General features: G+C 41.6%; 1 protein-coding gene across 1 annotated transcript in view; it reads right to left on the bottom strand.

The window, feature by feature from the left end:
- Nucleotides 1-10,838: 10,838 nt before the first annotated feature.
- The window catches only part of YIPF7 (Yip1 domain family member 7), a 109,078-nt gene continuing 95,169 nt past the window's right edge, over nt 10,839-24,747 (bottom strand). The window contains exon 6 of the mRNA XM_077275327.1: nt 10,839-11,300. Coding sequence (XP_077131442.1) covers nt 11,138-11,300 — 163 coding nt within the window. The 3' untranslated portion in view covers nt 10,839-11,137. The remainder of the gene's footprint in view (nt 11,301-24,747) is intronic.

Genomic DNA, 24,747 nt, shown 5'->3' with positions numbered 1-24,747 from the left:
GGCCTCTTTGAAAATCCGAGAGGTCTGCCATTGGTATCAGGTTCTCATCAATGTTCTTACAATTATGCAAAACAAACAGTTAATTTACATACACATATCACATAACACAAATAATCAACTGCAAAACATTACCATATGACACGGTTTGCATGTTTATCACGTTCGAAGATTATGATGCCAAAACGTTAGGTGTTTCCATTATTTTGTCCAACCCCTGTATATGGTATTATAGGTCACTATGTGGTGGTAATATGGTGTCTTGTCATGGTGTGGTGGTATTTGTCCCTTTGGATGTGATATTATTGGTCATTTTAAAAATTGAAAAATAAATAAAAATATAAAAGAGTCTACCTTGGCGTGGTAGTCTTAGGCAAAATGAAGACCGCGCCCACGGGATATATTTTAGGTAGTTTATTAGAGCCTACACGTTTCAAGAGCGTTCTTGCTCTCTTCTTCAGGGCATGTAGTACATAACACAATATGGGGTAAATTTATACAAAGGAAGGGGAGGGGCGGCCAGGCCCTTGTATTATAATGCGTAAACTAGATTAAAAAACATATATATAGTAACACAGAAGCAATACACATTACTATTAATAACCTAAAACAATAATTAATGTAAAAACAGAAAAAATAGAAAAAATAAAAAAAAAGGAAAAATAAGCGGGGATCTAAGTATAAATAGGCAGGGATCTCAGGTAGCCCAACGAGTAGTGTTGAGCGATACCGTCCGATACTTGAAAGTATCGGTATCGGAAAGTATCGGCCGATACCGTCACAGTATCGGAATCCAATCCGATACCGATACCCGATACCAATACAAATCAATGGGACTCAAGTATCGGACGGTATTCCTGATGGTTCCCAGGGTCTGAAGGAGAGGAAACTCTCCTTCAGGCCCTGGGAACCATATAAATGTGTAAAAGAAAGAATTAAAATAAAAAATATCGCTATACTCACCTGTCCGACGCAGCCGGGACTTCAGCGAGGGAACCGGCAGCGTTGTTTGTTTAAAAATCGCGCTATTACTTGGTTACGTGAATTCCCGGCTTGTGATTGGTCAGGTCGGCCATGTTGCCGGGACGCGGACCAATCACAGCAAGCCGTGACGAAATTACGTCACGGCTTGCTGTGATTGGTCCGCGTCCCGGCAATATGGCCGCCCTGACCAATCACAAGCCGGGACGTCACGGGAGGCTGGACACGCGCTCATTTTAAAATGGGCGCGTGTCCAGCCTCCCGTGACGTCACGGCTTGTGATTGGTTGCGCCGCGATCAACCAATCACAAGCCGGGAGGCTGGACGCGCTCATTTTGAAATGGGCGCGTGTCCAGCCTCCCGTGACGTCACGGCTTGTGATTGGTTGCGCCGCGATCAACCAATCACAAGCCGGGAGGCTGGACGCGCTCATTTTGAAATGGGCGCGTGTCCAGCCTCCCGGCTTGTGATTGGTTGACCGCGACGCAACCAATCACAAGCCGTGACGTCACGGGAGGCTGGACACGCGCCCTTTTTAAAATGAGCGCGTTTCCAGCCTCCCGTGACGTCACGGCTTGTGATTGGTTAATGGCGGCCATGTTGCCGGGACGCGGACCAATCACAGCAAGCCGTGACGTATTTTCGTCACGGCTTGCTGTGATTGGTCCGCGGCCCGGCAACATGGCCGCCCTGACCAATCACAAGCCGGGACTTCGCGTAACCATGTAAAAGCGGGAATTTTAAACAAACAACGCTGCCGGTTCCTGCGCTGAGGTCCCGGCTGCGTCGGACAGGTGAGTATAGCGATATTTTTTATTTTAATTCTCTATTTTACACATTTTAACATTAATGTTGTTCCGATACCCGATACCACAAGAGTATCGGAATCCCGGTATCGGAATTCCGATACAGCAAGTATCGGCCGATACCCGATACTTGCAGCATCGGAATGCTCAACACTACCAACGAGTGTTCGAACCAGGGACCCTTGTGTAGTAATTCTATTATTTAGGCTGTTCAAGTCATTGTGCCACAGGATACTAGTAGGTTCTTTTTTGATTTTTCTTGTGGAGATAAGAAAATCCAGAACTGTTCTTATAAGAAACAGGAAAACACACAATCTTGCAAAAAGGATGCACACTGTTGTTAATTATACAATAAATAATATTATAATTTTCATAATATAATATGTACTAGAACCCTCCAAGAAACCAGAGATAATTATTAGAATGAGACTCAGTCATTATAACCACACTTCAGTTCAAGGTTTTGTTAGGTCAAAGGATATCTGCTATTACATTTAGCCCTTCAGGCTCAAGGGAATTCAATGTGTATATCCAAAAAACCTCTTTCCTATTAATTAAGTGACTGTGTGCGATTAGAAACATGTGCAGGAACGTGATCGATGGGGTGAACACGGAATAATAAAGGATTGCAATTATGTGCGATGCTAAAATGTTTGGAAAGACCATGTTTAAGGTAACCTATTTTAATATTGTGTCGGTGGGAATTCATGCGGAGGTGAAGTGGTTGTGTAGTCCTACCAACATATATCTTGTTGCATGGACAAGTGATAATGTAAATAACAAAGGAAGTGGTGCAGGTGAAAAAATGACTGATTGGAAAAGGATAAGGAAAGGAGGGATGTTTAAATGCTGTACTGGTATGTGCTATAATACCACAACACAGACATTTTTTGTGGAGACATTTAAAGATCCCTGGTTTTTGTGAAACAAATGATTTTTTTCGTTCATCAAGAAGTCTGCTGGGAGCCAATTTATTTTTCAGGCTTGGTGCTCTCCTAAAAATAATTTTAGGATGTTGTGGCACCAGCTTACCAAGTATATTATCCTCTCTTACTATATACCACAACTCATTAATAGATTTTTTAATGAATTTGTGGTCTGTACTGAATGTGGTTAAAAAACTACAGGTGTATTCTTCTAAACTAGCTGCAGTGTCAGCTTTTTCTTTTTTTAATAACATTTCTTGATTAAAATTCTTAAAAACGTGTTCGAATGCTCTGCTTACCAACTCCCTGGTGTATTTTTGTGCTAAAAACTTATTTTTTAAAAACTCCGATTGATCCTTAAAATCACTATCAGAAGAACAATTTTTCCTAATGCGCATGAACTGGCTTTTTGGAATATTACAGAGCCATTTATCAAGATGGTTGCTATTATAATGAACATAGCTATTACTGTCTACTTTTTTAAAAAAGTTCTTTGTATGAATCTCTCCATCCACAATAAAAAATATCACATCTAGATAGTTAATAGCAGTTTTGTTAAAAACAGAAGTAAAATCGAGACCCCAGGGGTTGTTTTTCAGCTCTGATATTAAAAATTCAGGAGGTTTAAAAGTTGTATCCCAAATAAAAACAAGATCATCAATATAACGTCCATAAAACACCATACAGTCAGTAAAAGCACTATTATAAATAAAAGAATTCTCAAAATGACCCATAAATAAATTAGCATATGTTGGTGCTACCCGAGATCCCATTGCTGCACCACGTGTCTGGTGGTACAGTTCACCCAAAAAAGTAAAATAGTTATTTTTTAAAATAAAACTCATTCCCGACATTAAAAATTGTTTTTGTTTGTCCGATAATCTCGGATCTGTATCCATAAATAGTTTCATACTTTCTAGCCCAATTTCATGTTTGATATTTGTATATAGCGAGCAAACATCAACTGTAACAAATACATAACTGTCTTTCCATTTAATATTTCTGATACGTCTGATCACATGTCATTCTATTCCAAAATAACTAATGATCCTTTTTCAGAAATGCAAAAAGCTTATAAATTCATGATCAAGGAAGCCTTTGATAGTGGTGTCTTAAATGAAAATGAGAGCAAGTTTCTTTCTATAACAAACCCAAGTGTACCTTTTATGTACCATATTCCTAAAATTCACAAGAGTCTAAAAAATCCCCCGGGTCGTCCCATTATTTCGGGTATTGGTTCCCTAACCTCAAACCTATCTAGCTATATAGATAGCATTATGCAGGTACATGTTACCCAATTGAGGAGCTATATTAAGGATTCTGCACATGTGATCAAACTCATTAGAAATATTAAATGGAAAGACAGTTATATATTTGTTACAGTTGATGTGTGCTCCCTATATACAAATATCAAACATGAAATTGGACTTGAAAGTATGAAACTATTTATGGATACAGATCCGAGATTATCGGACAAACAAAAACAATTTTTAATGTCGGGAATGAGTTTTATTTTAAAAAATAACTATTTTACTTTTTTGGGTGAACTGTACCACCAGACACGTGGTGCAGCAATGGGATCTCGGGTAGCACCAACATATGCTAATTTATTTATGGGTCATTTTGAGAATTCTTTTATTTATAATAGTGCTTTTACTGACTGTATGGTGTTTTATGGACGTTATATTGATGATCTTGTTTTTATTTGGGATACAACTTTTAAACCTCCTGAATTTTTAATATCAGAGCTGAAAAACAACCCCTGGGGTCTCGATTTTACTTCTGTTTTTAACAAAACTGCTATTAACTATCTAGATGTGATATTTTTTATTGTGGATGGAGAGATTCATACAAAGAACTTTTTTTAAAAAGTAGACAGTAATAGCTATGTTCATTATAATAGCAACCATCTTGATAAATGGCTCTGTAATATTCCAAAAAGCCAGTTCATGCGCATTAGGAAAAATTGTTCTTCTGATAGTGATTTTAAGGATCAATCGGAGTTTTTAAAAAATAAGTTTTTAGCACAAAAATACCCCAGGGAGTTGGTAAACAGAGCATTCGAACACGTTTTTAAGAATTTTATTCAAGAAATGTTATTAAAAAAAGAAAAAGCTGACACTGCAGCTAGTTTAGAAGAATACACCTGTAGTTTTTTAACCACATTCAGTACAGACCACAAATTCATTAAAAAATCTATTAATGAGTTGTGGTATATAGTAAGAGAGGATAATATACTTGGTAAGCTGGTGCCACAACATCCTAAAATTATTTTTAGGAGAGCACCAAGCCTGAAAAATAAATTGGCTCCCAGCAGACTTCTTGATGAACGAAAAAAATCATTTGTTTCACAAAAACCAGGGATCTTTAAATGTCTCCACAAAAAATGTCTGTGTTGTGGTATTATAGCACATACCAGTACAGCATTTAAACATCCCTCCTTTCCTTATCCTTTTCCAATCAGTCATTTTTTCACCTGCACCACTTCCTTTGTTATTTACATTATCACTTGTCCATGCAACAAGATATATGTTGGTAGGACTACACAACCACTTCACCTCCGCATGAATTCCCACCGACACAATATTAAAATAGGTTACCTTAAACATGGTCTTTCCAAACATTTTAGCATCGCACATAATTGCAATCCTTTATTATTCCGTGTTCACCCCATCGATCACGTTCCTGCACATGTTTCTAATCGCACACAGTCACTTAATAGGAAAGAGGTTTTTTGGATATACAGGTCCTTCTCAAAAAATTAGCATATAGTGTTAAATTTCATTATTTACCATAATGTAATGATTACAATTAAACTTTCATATATTATAGATTCATTATCCACCAACTGAAATTTGTCAGGTCTTTTATTGTTTTAATACTGATGATTTTGGCCTACAACTCCTGATAACCCAAAAAACCTGTCTCAATAAATTAGCATATCAAGAAAAGGTTCTCTAAACGACCTATTACCCTAATCTTCTGAATCAACTAATTAACTCTAAACACATGCAAAAGATACCTGAGGCTTTTAAAAACTCCCTGCCTGGTTCATTACTCAAAACCCCCATCATGGGTAAGACTAGCGACCTGACAGATGTCAAGAAGGCCATCATTGACACCCTCAAGCAAGAGGGTAAGACCCAGAAAGAAATTTCTCAACAAATAGGCTGTTCCCAGAGTGCTGTATCAAGGCACCTCAATGGTAAGTCTGTTGGAAGGAAACAATGTGGCAGAAAACGCTGTACAACGAGAAGAGGTGACCGGACCCTGAGGAAGATTGTGGAGAAGGACCAATTCCAGACCTTGGGGAACCTGAGGAAGCAGTGGACTGAGTCTGGTGTGGAAACATCCAGAGCCACCGTGCACAGGCGTGTGCAGGAAATGGGCTACAGGTGCCGCATTCCCCAGGTAAAGCCACTTTTGAACCATAAACAGCGGCAGAAGCGCCTGACCTGGGCTACAGAGAAGCAGCACTGGACTGTTGCTAAGTGGTCCCAAGTCCTTTTTTCTGATGAAAGCAAATTTTGCATGTCATTCGGAAATCAAGATGCCAGAGTCTGGAGGAAGACTGGGGATAGGGAAATGCCAAAATGCCTGAAGTCCAGTGTCAAGTACCCACAGTCAGTGATGGTGTGGGGTGCCATGTCAGCTGCTGGTGTTGGTCCACTGTGTTTCATCAAGGGCAGGGTCAATGCAACTAGCTATCAGGAGATTTTGGAGCACTTCATGCTTCCATCGGCTGAAATGCTTTATGGAGATGAAGATTTCATTTTTCAGCACGACCTGGCACCTGCTCACAGTGCCAAAACCACTGGTAAATGGTTTACTGACCATGGTATTACTGTGCTCAATTGGCCTGCCAACTCTCCTGACCTGAACCCCATAGAGAATCTGTGGGATATTGTGAAGAGAAAGTTGAGAGACGCAAGACCCAACACTCTGGATGAGCTTAAGGCCGCTATTGAAGCATCCTGGGCCTCCATAACATCTCAGCAGTGTCACAGGCTGATTGCCTCCATGCCACGCCGCATTGAAGCAGTCATTTCTGCCAAAGGATTCCCGACCAAGTATTGAGTGCATAACTGAACATTATTATTTGATGGTTTTTTTGTTTGTTATTAAAAAACACTTTTATTTGATTGGACGGTTGAAATATGCTAATTTATTGAGACAGGTTTTTTGGGTTATCAGGAGTTGTAGGCCAAAATCATCAGTATTAAAACAATAAAAGACCTGACAAATTTCAGTTGGTGGATAATGAATCTATAATATATGAAAGTTTAATTGTAATCATTACATTATGGTAAATAATGAAATTTAACACTATATGCTAATTTTTTGAGAAGGACCTGTACACCTTGAATTCCCTTGAGCCTGAAGGGCTAAATGTAATAGCAGATATCCCTTGACCTAACAAAACCTTGAACTGAAGTGTGGTTATAATGACTGAGTCTCATTCTAATAATTATCTCTGGTTTCTTGGAGGGTTCTAGTACATATTATATTATGAAAATTATAATATTATTTATTGTATAATTAACAACAGTGTGCATCCTTTTTGCAAGATTGTGTGTTTTCCTGTTTCTTATAAGAACAGTTCTGGATTTTCTTATCTCCACAAGAAAAATCAAAAAAGAACCTACTAGTATCCTGTGGCACAATGACTTGAACAGCCTAAATAATAGAATTACTACACAAGGGTCCCTGGTTCGAACACTCTTTGGGCTACCTGAGATCCCTGACTATTTATACTTAGATCCCCGCTTATTTTTCCTTTTTTTTTATTTTTTCTATTTTTTCTGTTTTTACATTAATTATTGTTTTAGGTTATTAATAGTAATGTGTATTGCTTCTGTGTTACTATATATATGTTTTTTAATCTAGTTTACGCATTATAATACAAGGGCCTGGCCGCCCCTCCCCTTCCTTTGTATAAATTTACCCCATATTGTGTTATGTACTACATGCCCTGAAGAAGAGAGCAAGAACGCTCTTGAAACGCGTAGGCTCTAATAAACTACCTAAAATATATCCCGTGGGCGCGGTCTTCATTTTGCCTAAGACTACTACCCTCAACATCCTTTTGGATTTCTGTGGAGACCTGCTGCTACGGTTACGCCTGCATGGGAGTTGTGACCTATTTTCACAACTTCAGTAGGTGAGCACATTCCCTACAAAGTCTGTATTTATTCATATACAGTGTGACACATTGGGGGCGCGTTGTGTTTTTTTCTTTTTCATTACCTTGTCGTGGTGGCAGATTAGAAAAATCTTTTGGCCCAAACAAAAGCTGCTGGCTATATGTGTGATCTTGTGATGGGAACTGTTAATGTGTGATTGGTGAGAAGTGGAGGTTTTCCAAGACAGAGCGGTGGGACTGTCGACAGTTCGAGGGGTGGAGGTGGGGCTGGGGTGGAGCCTGGGCGGAGTCACAAGGGGGCCCTGAAAATGTTGTCAGTATGGGGCCCCGAAATTTCTAGTGGCACCCCTGAGTGCAGAGTAGGAGGGCTTGTTAATGAAAAACTAACAGGTCAGAATTCTTGCTGGTTGGTAGGTGATCAAATACTTATTTCATGCAATAAAATGCAATTTAATTATTATAAAATATTACAATGTGATTTTCGATTTTTTTATTTTTAGATTTTGCTTCTCACAGCTGAAGTGTACCTAAGATAAAAATTACAGACCTTTCCATTCTTTGTAGGTGGGAAAGCTTGCAAAATTGTCAGTGTATTGAATACACTGTTTCGAAGATCCTGGGGCCGCCAACCTTGCCTTATCTCCTGAATCAGCCCGCCGTCTGTTCTCTTGCCCTACCCAGGGAAGAGAGGCACTACTGTGCACTGCAGTACACCAATCCGATGAACAAGGCAAAACAAACAAGGGTAAACTGAAAACACCAAGCATACAAATATTCACTCACATATAACAGAGGAATGCATCAGGGAGTGGAAGACGTGGGACCACTGGCCCATCGTCCGAGGAGACCCTGGAGGGGCGTAACTAGGTGAGCATCTGACTCTTCACTAGAGTCACTGATGGTGGTGTTAGGCTTGGCTCCCGATGAAAACCAGGTGCTACTCCAGACCTACTGTGGATGCACAGCAGCTGACCCCCAAGGGGGGCATTTTCAGCAGTACCTGTCATGGGTTTACTATCACAGAGAGGAGCCAGAAGACCGCAGCATCTGATGTCTCCTACTCCTGTACTGATTAGAAGCACTACACCTTGATATTATATAGTGCAGGTTTCTTTTAGCACTGCAGGGGTTAATCTGCTCAGTTAACAGCTCTTGGAAACTTTCCTGCATTAAGGCTCTCATCTGTTCACTGTCAGGGACTCTCATCTCCTATATAATCTGGGCCTTGCTTACCACTCATTGCCAGAGATAGCTTATGCTGCATGGTTAAGAGATGGTGGTTTGTTGTAGATGTTTGAGAAGGCGTTTTATGGATTTATCTGTGACTGTTGCGAGATTTGGGGTGTGTGAGCTAATCCCCTTCTTCTCCTACTTTAGTTTTACCTCATCCTCCACTCCCCAGTGTTTACCTTTGTTGTTTGTGTGAGTATATTAATATTTTCCTTTGTCCCCATTTTTATTACCTTATTACTCTGGTTGGTGTATTACACTACAACTTCCCTCTTTCCTGGGTGGGGGAAGGGTACACACTGAGGCTGGATTCAGAAGCTAAGGCAATGTACGTGGCCCCGGCATCTTCACCATCAGAAGTAATCTGGGGAATAGGGCAAGCTAGTGTACCCCTAGCATTAGGGACAGGGAAGGAGCCCCAGGTACCGGGATACCTGATGACAGCACCTAAAGATAGCAATGTACAGGGAGTGATGGGATCCCCTGCCACCTTGTAGAGAAGGGGGAAACAAAAATATGTGTGCTGTCAGGCTTGTCGCACCTGATGCAGCGTTAAAGATAACCTATCATATTGAAAATTGTATCTCATCTGCAGGCTAGATGTTATAGAACAGGAGGAGCTGATCTTGCATTTTATTCATTGAAATCCCTAGTGTTTATATGCTTATAAGTCCAGTGGACAGTCCTACCCAGTGATTGACAGTCTTCCCTGTATGACTATACATGTGTTATACAACGGGAAGGAAAAAAGAAGGAAGGCCCTAGCGGTTGGGAGTGATACCTCCTGCCACCAACCTGTGCCTGTTCCTGAGCTTGCTTAATGCCCTATGCGGGTCCTTCCTCCACCCCCGTCACCGTCACATGCCTAGTCTCTGACTATCACCTCTACTAACCCTGGCTAGTGCACTAGCTAGCCTTACCACTGCAGATGATATTACATAGCGAAAGAGACAAACAAGTGTGACTAAGTCACTGGTAACGTGCTAGAGGGGAGATATGTTTCACTGCGGCTAATGGCGTCAGTGATATAAAACCCAGAGCTTTTCCTCCAGTGCAGTGTTGTGAGGGGTTAAGCTAATTTACATAATGGGCTGGCTTTATATGGCCGGGGCTTCAGGAAAATGGCCGCGGGATGCCGCGCGTGCGCAGATGGAGATCGCGGCGGCCATTTTCCTGAAGCAGAGTTCGCATCTCGGCTTCAGGAAAATGGCCGCCGCGATCTCCATCTGCGCACGCGCGGCCACAGGAAGATGGCCGCGCCCACCGATCACCAGGGGTATAGCGCAGATAGCGCTCTTTTTCCTCACCTGTGCCATGGATTCGGCACTTGGGCATGCGCACACCACTACGCCACCAACGGAAAGATGAGGAGGATCTTTTGGGAGAAACAGAGATGTCACCACGCCCATATGACCAGACCAGCCTGATTGACAGGCGAAAACGTCGACTTTGGTGACGTATTTCGGCAGCATAGGTGGGGAATCGGGGTCCACAAAATACACTATTGTAATGCACAGCTCAGGCCCTATTTAACAGTATTTTTATCTCATACGGAAAAAACGGGGGTGACAGGTTCCCTTTAAGTCTCTGCAGACCTGTATATCTGCTGGACTTCGTACTAATTTCCATGCCTGGTACATTGGTAATTGCACACATGAAAAACACATGTACAGCATTGGCATACACGATTCAGAGTGCTCTATTTTAATTAAAATCTTTATTAATCCTATATTTTTTATTCATAATTCAACCTTGTAAGAAAGTGTAGACATATGGCAGACATCAGTAACGAGGCTTAGTGACCTGTTCTTTTCTTTAAGAATTACTTCAGAATAAGCTTTATAATGAACTAGTGTGAGAACTTCAGATACTTAGACCACAAAACCTAAAGTATTCCTTTTTTCCCCATTAAAGTTTCTAACCACATTAGATTGACAGATATGTTTCAGCATTACTTTACATGCCATGGGGGGAGAAATGTTATACTGTATACATAGAGAGCAGATGGGGTGTTTGGGTTTCAATGCCTGGATCCAATGATATATGTATATTTTTTAAAATACAGTTAGCAATGCAAAAAGTCCATAAAGCAAGGCACAAGGATAAGCCACAAGGAGCTGCTGTCCTTCCATTGCCAATGTAGTAATGAATATTTTTGAAGCTGAAAAACTGCACCATCCAATTACAGCGGCCGCTAAGAATGATCCAGTGATTCCCCTAAAAAAAAATAAAAACATAAATAAATACAAGATAAGCTAAAACTATACAAATATTCTCATCCTAGCGATAAGGCATGTAGATTAGATCCACCTTTATTATATGAACTTATGAGTTGGGTCTCAAGAACTTGACCCCACACTTACAACCCAATCAGAGTTAATATAAAGGCGATGTCGTTATTAATAAGGCAACCTCTGCAGAGTATGCTCATCAATATATGCGGTAGGCATGTGATATTTTCAGGACCTACTCCATTATTACAGAAATTTGGAAATGGCTTGCTATCTGGCTGTCTGTGGTTCTCCATTATCTCCATCAGGGAGAATTGTGGCCGCAGCTCAGTGAGTCTGAGACACGCCTCCTGTCTTATCATTGGTCCAGTCTGATGTTCCCAACCTCCCGATTGCAGCTCTGCTTCTTCTGATTGGCTGCTATGTAATAACACAATCTGATTATGACTAGCGATGAGCGAATATACTTGTTACTCGAGATTTCTCGAGCACGCTCGGGGGTCCTCCAAGTATTTTTTAGTGCTCGGAGATTTCGTTTTTGCTGTGCATAAGTTCAGTCTACTGAGCGAGTTTTAAGCACTTCCGATTGGAAAGACACCAAGCAGTTAAAAGAAGTGAAGTGACTGCTCTCCAGCTTTTTTTTTCTCTGAAAACACTCTGTACTTTACTGCACAAGTCAATGGGAAGGCTCAAAAGGCAACTGAAACATGACAAGGCATCTTTTTGAGAGTCTTTCTAGTGACTTTGCTTCAAAACCGCTAGTGCTTTTATCATTTTTAAGTAGAATAAAACAATGTCCAGAAATGCCTATAAAAAACACCCCAAAAAATGCTGGGAAAACACTAAAGAAAAAAAAAAACTGGTGGCGACAATTGCAGCAAAAGCGCCCAGGAAACGGACAAATCGCTAAAAATCAACAGAGAAAAGCAACGAGAAGAATCTTCCCCTTGACTAGTTGTGGTCATAACTAGAGATGAACGAATATCTTCGGCTCCCTCCTTATTTGGCAAGGTATAGCACTTACCGGATAGCTGCAGCGGGAACCCGGATACCTGGATCGCTCCCGATAATCAGGTGTCCAGCGCCGCAGCTGCATGGAGAGCCTGTGTGTTGTAACTGTCACACAGCAGCGACACACGTAGCTGTGACACCGGATACCTGATTTTCGGGAGCGCTCCTGATAATCAGGTGTCCGGCGCTACAGCTGCGTGTGTCACGGCTGTGTGACAGTTACAACACACAGGCTCTCCATGCAGCTGCGGCGCTGGACACCCGATTATCGGGAGCGATCCAGGTATCCGGGTTCCCGCTGCAGCTATCCGGTAAGTGCTATACCTTGCCAAATAAGGAGGGAGCCGAAGATATTCGTTCATGTCTAGTCATAACCATGGATTCCTGGGCTACTGCAATACTTACACATGAGGTAGAACTATACTACATTACCAATTGCAGGTATTTGATATTATTATTACACCTGGTACATATTGGAACATGCTCTTGGAGATGGGAATAAACCTTTCAAGCGCTCTCATTTACCATTTGTATCACTATCAGACAGCAGCTGCTCACAGGCAATGGGTTAATAAAGGGCGCCCATTGTTCCGTTTAGCTACAAAGAGTATGACATATTTTGTCCTGCATAACACATACAACCCATTTAATGAAATGTGTAATACTTCATTCCTCCTATGATGGCGCTGCAGAAAAACTTAAGAGTAATTGCCAGGTTTCCCCACATGCAATTTCAGATTGTAGAGAATGCCAGCAGGAGCACCCATTGTGATCTGTGTTGGCACCATTCTCACCTGAGTCTGTCATCTGATGGCACTGTTTTATTCACGATTCAGATTGCTAGTGTGAATCTAGGCTTTTGACAAGCAACCTCTTAAAGGGTTTTTGAGCAAAAAAATCTATGTATTACCTTTTAGAAGGATAGAATATAACTGGCTGATCGCTAGGGTCTGATGGCAGGAACCCGATCGATCACGAGTTTGGGACTTTAGAACTTTTGGAGCCTTAATCTTAATGGAATGGAGGCACGCATGCTCGACCTTAGCTCCATTCATTGTCTTTGGGACTGATGGAGATAGCCAAGCAGTGTACTTGGTTTTCTCTAGCAGTCCCATAGACAATGGAGTAGAGGTCGAGCATGCACATCTCCATTACAGAGCACTATCCTCGGAGTTCCAGAGCTTCGATCGTGGGTTTAGCTAAGGTTCACAGGTGATCGCCCCAGCGACCAGTAAGTTATTCCCAGCTGATATGGGATAACTTGGTTATTTTTTCTGAATAACCCTTAAAGCACCAGTCCAACATTTTTTTCCAGCTCTGCAGTGATGCTTTAAATATAAGCCCTCTGCCCCAGTTCTTATATTCCCCTTTTACCAACGCTGCTCCGTTCTTGCGCACCATCTTGTGCCTGTATCTTGACTGGCCAGAAGTCACATCACAAGAGCTCAATGCAAATCTATGAGATTCAGAACAAGTCTCTCATAAAGATGAATTGAAAAGTGACCACTCTGGAGCTGCCGGCAGGTCACTTTTCGCCTTAGACCGACGAGGGCGACGTTGGAAAAGGATGAAGGCGGTGGCAGGTGAGTATGAGACAGGGGGCAGGGAAATTACATTTAAAGTACCACTCCATCAGCGCAATAAAAAAACTCCGGAGTGGTGCTTTAAAGAAGCACTTCTCCCATCAAAGTTTGATTCTCTTAATACAGTCATATGAAAAAGTTTGGGCACCCCTATTAATCTTAAGCTTAATGTTTTATAAAAATTGTTTTTTTTGCAACAGCTATTTCAGTTTCATATATCTAATAACTGTTGGACACAGTAATGTTTCTGCCTTGAAATGAGGTTTATTGTACTAACAGAAAATGTGCAATCTGCATTCAAACAAAATTTGACAGGTGCATAAGTATGGGCACCCTTATCATTTTCTTGTTTTAAATACTCCTACCTACTTTTTACTGACTTACTAAAGCACTTTTATTGGTTTTGTAACCTCATTGAGCTTTGAACTTCATAGCTAGGTGTATGCAATCATGAGAAAAGCTACTTAAAGTAACCACTTGCAAGTTGTTCTCCTGTTTGAAGAGTGGCATCATGTGCTCCTCAAAACAACTGTCAAATGATCTGAAAACAAAGATTATTCAACATAGTTGTTCAGGGGAAGGATACAAAAAGCTGTCTCAGAGATTTAACCTGTCAATTTCCACTGTGAGGAACATAGTAAGGAAATGGAAGAATACAGGTACAGTTCTTGTTAAGGCCAGAAGTGGCAGGCCAAGAAAAACATCAGAAAGTCAGAGAAGAAGAATGGTGAGATCAGTCAAGGACAATCCTCAGACCACCTCCAGAGAGCTGCAGCATCAACTTCCTGCAGATGGTGTCACTGTGCATCGGTCAACTATACAACGCACTGTGTTGTTTTGCTGCCATGCATAATCCCTTTTTGTATTACCAAACAACTCAATCTTGGTTTCATCAGTCCACAGGACCTTCTTCCAAAATTAAATTGGCTTCTCCAAATGTGCGTTTGCATACCTCAGCCGACTCTGTTTGTGGCGTGCTTGCAGAAACGGCTTCTTTCGCATCACTCTCCCATACAGCTTCTCCTTGTGCAAAGTGCGTTGTATAGTTGACCGATGCACAGTGACACCATCTGCAGCAAATTGATGCTGCAGCTCTCTGGAGGTGGTCTGAGGATTGTCCTTGACTGATCTCACCATTCTTCTTCTCTGACTTTTTGATATTTTTCTTGGCCTGCCACTTCTGGCCTTAACAAGAACTGTACCTGTGTTCTTCCATTTCCTTACTATGTTCCTCACAGTGGAAATTGACAGGTTAAATCTCTTAGACAGCTTTTTGTATCCTTCCCCTGAACAACTATGTTGAATAATCTTTGTTTTCAGATCATTTGACAGTTGTTTTGAGGAGCACATGATGCCACTCTTCAAACAGGAGAACAACTTGCAAGTGGCCACTTTAAGTAGCTTTTCTCATGATTGCATACACCTAGCTGCAAAGTCAAAGCTCAATGAGGTTACAAAACCAAAAAAAGTGCTTTAGTAAGTCAGTAAAAAGTAGGTAGGAGTATTTAAAACAAGAAAATGATAAGGGTGCCCATACTTATGCACCTGTCAAATTTTGTTTGAATGCAGATTGCACATTTTCTGTTAGTACAATAAACCTCATTTCAAGGCAGAAACATTACTGTGTCCAACAGTTATTAGATATATGAAACTGAAATAGCTGTTGCAAAAATAAACAATTTTTATAAAACATTAAGCTTAAGATTAATAGGGGTGCCCAAACTTTTTCATATGACTGTATATTGCAATCATTATACTATACAGCACTGTGTACTAACAATTGCTCGTTTTGCCTTTCTACCCAGCTAATTCTTCTACAAAGTGCTATATATAGTATGTCCTATGTGAAAAGGTTAGAGGATTTGGGAATGTTTAGCTTGCCAAAAATAAGACTAAGAGGAGACTTATTAGCCGTCTACAAATATCTCAAGGGCTGTCACAGTGTAGAGGGATCATCATTATTCTCATTTGCACAAGGAAAGACTAGAAGAAATAAGATGAAACTGAATGGGAGAAGACACAGATTAGATATTAGGAAAAAAAATTTGACAGTTAGGGTGATCAATGAGTGGAACAGGCAGCCACGAGAGGTGGTGAGTTCTCCTTCAATGGAAGTCTTCAAAGAGAGGCTGGACAGACATCTGTCTGGGATGAGTTAGTGAGTCCTGCTTTGAGCAGGGGGATAGACACAATGATCCCTGAGGTCCCTTCCAAATCTAACATTCTATTATTATATTATATAATATGATGGTTGCAATATATAAAAAAGGAATCTGTCAGCAGGTTGTTGCCACCTCATGTGAGAGCAGCCTAATGTAGGCAAAAAGACCCTGAAGCCAATGATGCATCACTTAGATTACTGAATGCAGCGGTTCTGACACAGAGTTTTTAGATTTAGCAATGAAGCAGAACTGAGAAAGCTAAACCTACCCACACCAGGCTCTGTATATACAATGTCCATAGACAGTGAGCTGCTTATCATAGAAGGGGGCGGAGCAGGACCGGGAGGTACGCCCTGCAGTTTCCCAGTAATGATAAGCTTCTGGTGCTAAAATAATCATTGCAAGTAAGAGCTTGATAAGTGAGGCATCTCTGAAATCTGTGTTTTAACTCCTATCTCAATTCTGTCTTCAAATTACATAGCAAAAACCTGCTGAGATTCCTTTTAAGAGGATACATGTTTTGATGGGAGTTCTTTAAAACAAGTTAGAATTGTCATAATCTCAGAACCTGTCCCAGTTTTATGTTAAGAGTCACCTAAATACAATAGATCACTACGCAATCCATGTGTCTTCCTGAGATTTCTTTTATTTGGATTCTTTACGATCTTCAAGATCTGCTGTGAGAAATGTTCATCATCATCAGTTAGAAATCAAGATAATTGAGGTCTTAAACCAATATTATTTATGGTGTCTAACATTTATTGTTATGGAGAGATCTATGCTAATGCCATATGGAAGGTGTTTATGGTTAATGACTAAACTTTACATCTCGAAGCTAAAGTTACCAAAGTGGAATTATATTATTATATTATATTTTATGTTTTATGCACCTCATCATTATTCTTCTTTCCACATGACCATAATCCTGTGAATATAGTGAGGAGCATAAATCAGCAGCTTGATATAGCGTGGCAGCGCCAGTTACTACACAACTGTCAGGACCATATTTCTTTCGGGTTTTGCTTAATGCCCTTAGCAGGGATCAAAATGAGCTACTTATATAGAAAATCGTATTTCATATTCTATGTATTCGCTATCGTTATAACAGAAAAGAGAGGTACATGTGGACTGAATACGTCATTGCTGTAGGATTGAAACAGGTATGGGCACAAGATGGCAAAACATACAAAATACATGTCAGTAAGGCTTCATTCAGACTTTTATTTCCCTGTTTCTATTGTGTTCGATCTGTGTTTTTTATAGATAGGATATAATGAATATGTGTTCTAAGCAGATGTTCACACCATGGTTGTTTTGCAGGTTGTGAGACATGTCCATTTTTTTTTTTTTTTATCTGAGACTCGGTTTGAAATTACTCATTCAAAGCCACGGGTTCATGAAAAACATGGATACCATCCATATCCAATCAGGGTTGCCAACATGACTTAATTTTTTCCGGACAACTTGCCAAAAGATTACAGACAGACAATATTTATTATGGACTAATTGGAAAATCATAATAAATCAGTGTGATAAATCAGTAATAAATCAGTATAATGTCTACCGCCCAGAATTCTTATATCAAGAAATGAGCTGCATTCACTGTAAACTGTAAAATGATGATAATTAAAGTCCCAAAAAATCTATGTACATTTCTTAAGCTTCAAAAAAAAATCAGATGCCTTAAAATCTGATCCAAAAAACTGATGAAAATCGGTCCGTTTTTTTCATTTACGTGAAAAAGCCTGGTGTCTGAATGCTGCCCAAGGGTATGTGCACACAATGTCTTTTAGACCGAGTACTACAAGAGGAATGCCCTTCAGAAAAATGACGGTGCCGTTTTTCCTCATCCGTGTTTACTGGCGTCTATTTGGTCATCTCCTGCGGTGGCCACCGGCATTTTCGTACTTGTACAGTTAAAATAGTGAATAGTTTCTAAGAAGAAGCTTTGCTTAAAGTGATGAAAAGAGATTTTTCAATCCTGAAAAAGTGAATTAAAAGCAACAATTCTTTATTTTAATTTTACTAAAATACTATCATGGGCATAAAAATATTTGACTCATTTGGAGTCTTGCTAATGACATCTGAGTGCAGTCCGATGTTTCACACGTACCCATATACTTATATGCTCAGGGTTCCCACGAACCAGATAGAACAACATACATATTATTGGAGGGGTGAGCTGTATCTACAAACTTTCGTTTATTAATACCCAACACTGTACTTAAAGCCTAAATTGCATATGAATAAATCACAAAAAAGTACTGGAAAATGAAGGAATAAGTATCTTTGGAAATGTGTTCCCCTGCCCCATCCTGCAGTATCTCAGGTTTCCTAGGCAGATTACTACTTACAGTGACCTCAGGTGCAGATTTCTGTGCAGTTTCACCTGCGTCAAATCCTGAGCAAACACGGATCCATTCCTGATCATGTGCACATACCCTTGCAGAGGTCTCTAAAAATATGATGGTGAAGGGTCACGTTTGCCAGCGCCGCAGGGCTGAGTTGATCACTGGGTTTCACGTATGATTACAAGTGCACTTGAATGGAGCAGTTTCGCAGTTTCCTGCGCAGTGGGTAGCTGGCAGCGCCGCTGTGCAGGGTAAAATGGGGAAGCGACCTTTATTTTCAGCATTGCTGGAGGTTAAACACATAATCAGCATAATGTTATGAGTTTTAATTACTTAATATTCTAGGCAGAATAACTGCACGGTAATGTGTTTTTCCATTTATTTCTCAGCTAATCATATCCTGGATATTTCGCCTTATTGAATTAAATAAAGTTAAATCAGTGTCAAATACAAGGAGCAAACACGTGGAAAGCGAATATCCAGAATCACAGAGTTGAATACCTCCATAATCTGTTTTACCCTGGTATAAATGTCATTTCTTTCCTCTAAGATGCAGGTTAATCCCTCTATCAGAAAGCATGGATCTATAGCTGCAATCCTCTGACATAAAATCTCATTAACCAATCTCTTTTGGTCCATTTCCTTTATTTAAAAATCTATCAGGCTTCATGTGAACTCAATCTGCGATGTGAGAGTAGATCTTTATCCTCTAATTGAAATGGCTGCACGTGAGCTCGGTGGGGATGTGTTACAGAAGATGCCGATGGTTTTTTGTACCAATTCTGAGAAGCAAAATAAAGCCGCAAGGAAAGTGTGACAGTGGGCATAACCAGAAACCAAGGGCTCAAAGTCACATTTGGAGTGAAGACTCTCACCAATAACTTGGAGGTTCACATGCTGCCAGCTCCTGGCATTTTCCATCCATTCTCCTCACATCACAGCTGCACGGACACATGAGCAAATGTAGATACTGTATATGAAATGAGAAATAAAAATTCCAGCACTCCATCTTCAGATCTTCAGAGCTTCCAGCTCTATTCATGAAACATGGATGCATAAGATGGCCATCTCCAGCTTCTTACTCGACATGTTTCTGGAGTGCGGTCTTATGGAATAAAAGTGGTACTTTTTTATTGATAGCCTATTACAACAATATCTGATGGGTGGTGGTACGACACTGAGAATCCCACCGATCAGCTGCTACCAGCGGTGGTCAGAAGTTCTCAGATGATGGTGGATCACAGCAGCTGCATTAAAATTATAGTGGAGGTGGACAGGTCCACCCCCTATTGGATCTGCAACACCAAGCCTTGGTCACTATAGAAATAACGGAGCTACTGTGCTCCAGCAGCATCTGTGAACTTCCAGCTGGCACAGGTAATAGCTGATTGGTGGGTGCTGGGTGTCGCATCCCTCACCAATCGGATGACCTATCCAAAACCAGGTCATCAAAAATGTAGTGGCCAACCTCTTTAATCATGGCTAGAACAATTGTGCCAAACTCACTTCCTTATAACACACACTGAGACTGAGCCTAGGCTATCACCAAATGTCTTTGGACGGGTTAAAAACAAAAACATGCTATTAGTTATACAAATGAAACAACCATGTGAAAAACTGTTAATCAAGAAAATATTTTCACAAAGGAGCTAATAAAAAAGTGACTTACACTGATAATGACATACTAAGTCGCGTCTATCATTCAAACCAGCTAGAAAATAGAAAAACTCCAGAATGCTTCACGGCTTAGTAACAAGTGCTTTCTATCGCCCCCACTCTACTTCATAAATTAACCCTTCTTGTTACACTGAAATGAAAACCTATTTTATCCCCTCTTATCAGTACTACTAGATGGTGGCCCGATTCTAACGCATGAGGTATTCTAGAATATGTATGTAGTTTATTTATGAAGATTTCAGAATAATGCAATGAATACACAGGATTCGGCCGGCCGAGTGCGACCAATTAGCGAAGCGTGGTTTAAATCCCACGCCAATTCGCGGCTGGACTGCCGACTGGCCCTGCCGGCTGCGACCAATCAGTGAAGCCAGGGCGAACTCAAGGAAAGAGTCTGACAGCCCACGTAGCATATAACACAGCCCGTGTAGTATATAGCACAGCCACGTAGTATATAGCACAGCCACGTAGTATATAGCACAGCCACTGTTGTGAATTCCGTTCTCGGGCTCCCTCCTGTGGTCATGAATGGTACTTTGTTGAGTTCTGTTCGTGGGCTCCCTCTGGTGGCTTTGAGTGATACTGCTGCTCTTTAGCTGCTCCCAGCTGCCTCGTTTTCTGCTTTGCTGGCTGCCTATTTAACTCCACCTAGATCTTTACTTGTTGCCAGCTGTCGTTGTATTCAGTACTGGTTCAGATCTCTCTGGGACTTCTCTGGTGACCTGTCTCCTTCAGGAGAAGCTAAGTTCATGCTAGTTCATTTTTGCTCATTGCTTTGGAAAATGTTTCTCAGTTCATGATAAGTTCAGTCCAGCTTGCTTATATGCTATTTTCTTGCTTGCTGGAAGTTCTGGGGTGCAGAGTTGCGCCCTCACATCGTGAGTCGGTGTGAGGGTCTTTTTGTATTCTCTGCGTGGATATTTTTGTAGTATTTTATACTGACCGCACAGTTCCCTTGCTATCTTCTTACTATTTAGGATTAGTGGGCCTCTTTTGCTAAAACCTGTTTTCATTCCTATGTTTGTATTTTCCTCTTAACTCACCGTCATTATTTGTGGGGGGCTACTTTACTTTGGGGAAATTTCTCTGAGGCAAGTGAGGCTTTTGTTTCTCTCTAGGGGTAGCTAGCTCTCAGGCTGTGAAGAGGCGTCAAGGGAGAGTTAGGTAACACTCCACGGCTGCTTATAGTGTGTGTGATAGGATCAGGGTTGCGGTCAGTAAAGTTCTCACATCCCCAGAACTTGTCCTATATTTCTGGTTTAACTATCAGGTCATTTCTAGTGTTCCTAACCACCAGGTCCATAACAGTACAGCTGGCCCAAATGTTAATGCATCGCAAAAGAGGGATAAGAGAAGTTCTGTGCTCATTTTTTTTTCTTTGCTGTGTGTTTTGCCTCTCTCCTCCCCTTAATCTCTGGGTGGTTCAGGACTCAGCTGCAGATATGGACATTCAAAGTCTGTCCTCTAGTGTGGATTATCTCACTGCAAGGGTACAAAGCATTCAGGATTATGTGATTCAGAATCCTATGTTAGAGCCTAGAATACCAATTCCTGATTTGTTTTCTGGAGATAGATATAAGTTTTTGAATTTCAAAAATAATTGCAAATTGTTTCTTGCTCTGAGACCCCGCTCCTCTGGTGACCGTACTCAGCAAGTTAAAATTATTATTTCTTTGTTACGTGGTGACCCTCAAGATTGGGCATTCTCCCTGGCGCCAGGAGATCCTGCATTGCTAAATGTGGATGCGTTTTTTCTGGCGCTTGGATTGCTTTATGAGGAACCTAATTTAGTAGACCAGGCAGAAAAGATCTTGCTGACTCTGTCTCAGGGTCAGGATGAAGCGGAGGTTTACTGCCAGAGGTTTCGGAAGTGGTCTGTGCTCACTCAATGGAATGAGTGTGCCCTGGCAGCGATTTTCAGAAAGGGTCTTTCTGAAGCCCTTAAGGATGTTATGGTGGGGTTCCCCACGCCTGCGGGTCTGAATGAGTCAATGTCTTTGGCCATTCAGATTGATCGGCGTTTGCGGGAGCGCAAACCTGTGCACTATCTGGCGGTGTTTCCTGAACAGAAGCCAGAGTCTATGCAATGTGATAGAATTCTGACCAGAATTGAACGGCAAAATCACAGACGTCAGAACGGGTTGTGTTTTTACTGTGGTGACTCCACTCATGTTATCTCTGATTGTTCTAAGCGCACTAAAAGTTTCGCTAAGTCTGTCACCATTGGTACTGTACAGCCTAAATTTATTTTGTCTGTTACTTTGATTTGCTCTCTGTCATCCTACTCAGTTATGGCTTTTGTGGATTCAGGCGCAGCCCTGAATTTGATGGATTTGGCATTTGCCAGGCGCTGTGGTTTTATCTTGGAGCCTTTGCAATTCCCTATTCCACTAAAGGGAATTGATCCTACGCCATTGGCCAAGAATAAGCCTTAGTACTGGACTCAAGTGACCATGTGCATGACTCTTGCACATCAGGAGGTTATTCGCTTCCTGGTGTTGCATAACTTGCATGATGTTGTCGTGTTGGGTTTGCCATGGCTGCAGGTTCATAATCCAGTCCTGGATTGGAAATCAATGTCTGTGTGTAGTTGGGGTTGTCAAGGGGTACATGGCGATGTTCCTTTGGTGTCAATTGCTTCTTCTACTCCTTCTGAAGTTCCTGAATTTTTGTCGGATTACCAGGATGTATTTGATGAGCCCAAATCCAGTGCCCTACCTCCTCATAGGGATTGTGATTGTGCTATAAATTTGATTCCTGGTAGTAAGTTCCCTAAGGGTCGACTTTCAATTTATCTGTGCCGGAACATGCCGCTATGCGGAGTTATATAAAGGAGTCTTTGGAGAAAGGGCATATTCGCCCCTCCTCGTCACCCTTGGGAGCAGGGTTCTTTTTTGTGGCCAAGAAGGATGGTTCTCTGAGACCCTGTATAGATTATCGCCTTCTTAATAAAATCACAGTCAAATTTCAGTACCCTTTGCCTCTGCTGTCCGATCTGTTTGCTCGGATTAAGGGGGCTAGTTGGTTCACCAAGATAGATCTTCGAGGAGCGTATAATCTTGTGCGTATTAAACAGGGCGATGAATGGAAAACAGCATTTAATACGCCCGAAGGCCATTTTGAGTACTTGGTGATGCCATTTGGGCTTTCTAATGCTCCTTCTGTGTTTCAGTCCTTTATGCACGACATCTTCTGGGAGTATCTGGATAGATTCATGATTGTATACCTGGATGATATTTTGGTCTTTTCTGATGATTGGGAATCTCATGTGAAGCAGGTCAGGATGGTATTTCAGGTCCTGCGTGCCAATGCCTTGTTTGTGATGGGCTCTAAATGTCTCTTCGGAGTCCAGAAGGTTTCCTTTTTGGGCTTTATTTTTTCCCCTTCTACTATCGAGATGGACCCAGTTAAAGTCCAGGCCATTTATGATTGGACTCAACCTACATCTGTGAAGAGTCTTCAGAAGTTCCTGGGCTTTGCTAATTTTTACCGTCGCTTCATCACTAATTTTTCTAGTGTGGTTAAGCCTTTGACTGATCTGACCAAAAAGGGTGCTGATGTGACGAATTGGTCTTCTGCGGCCGTGGAGGCCTTTCAGGAGCTGAAACGTCGGTTTTCTTCGGCTCCTGTTTTGCGTCAGCCAGATGTTTCTCTCCCTTTTCAGGTCGAGGTTGATGCTTCTGAGATTGAAGCAGGGGCTGTCTTGTCTCAGAGAAGCTCTGATAGCTCGGTGATGAAGCCATGTGCTTTCTTTTCTAGAAAGTTTTCGCCTGCCGAGCGGAATTATGATGTTGGGAATCGGGAGTTGTTGGCAATGAAATGGGCATTTGAGAAGTGGCGACATTGGCTTGAGGGAGCCAAACATCGTGTGGTGGTCTTGACGGATCACAAGAATTTGATTTATCTCGAGTCTGCCAAGCGGCTAAGTCCTAGACAGGCTCGATGGTCGCTGTTTTTCTCCCGTTTCGATTTTGTGGTTTCGTACCTTCCGGGCTCTAAGAATGTGAAGGCTGATGCCCTTTCTAGGAGTTTTGTGCCTGACTCTCCGGGAGTTCCTGAACCGGCTGGTATCCTCAGAGAGGGGGTGATTCTGTCCACCATCTCCCCTGATTTGCGGCGGGTGCTGCAGGAATTTCAGGCCGATAGACCTGACCGTTGTCCACCGGAGAGACTGTTTGTCCCTGATAGATGGACCAGTAAAGTTATTTCCGAGGTTCATTGTTCAGTGTTGGCGGGTCATCCTGGGATTTTCGGTACCAGAGATTTGGTGGCTAGGTCCTTTTGGTGGCCTTCCTTGTCGCGGGATGTGCGTTCCTTTGTGCAGTCCTGTGGGATTTGTGCTCGGGCTAAGCCCTGCTGTACTCGTGCCAGTGGATTGCTTTTGCCTTTGCCTGTCCCAAAGAGGCCGTGGACGCATATTTCCATGGATTTTATTTCGGATCTTCCTGTCTCTCAGAGGATGTCTGTCATCTGGGTGATTTGTGATCGTTTTTCTAAGATGGTCCATTTGGTGCCCTTGCCTAAGTTGCCTTCCTCCTCTGATTTGGTTCCGCTGTTTTTTCAGAATGTGGTTCGTTTGCATGGTATTCCGGAGAACATTGTGTCTGACAGAGGGTCCCAGTTTGTGTCCAGATTTTGGCGGTCCTTTT

The sequence above is a fragment of the Ranitomeya variabilis genome, chromosome 1 (assembly GCF_051348905.1).
Source record: "Ranitomeya variabilis isolate aRanVar5 chromosome 1, aRanVar5.hap1, whole genome shotgun sequence".
Taxonomy (NCBI): domain Eukaryota; kingdom Metazoa; phylum Chordata; class Amphibia; order Anura; family Dendrobatidae; genus Ranitomeya; species Ranitomeya variabilis.
The sequence above is the reverse complement of the archived record's forward strand: the minus strand, read 5'-3'. Positions and strand labels throughout refer to the sequence as shown.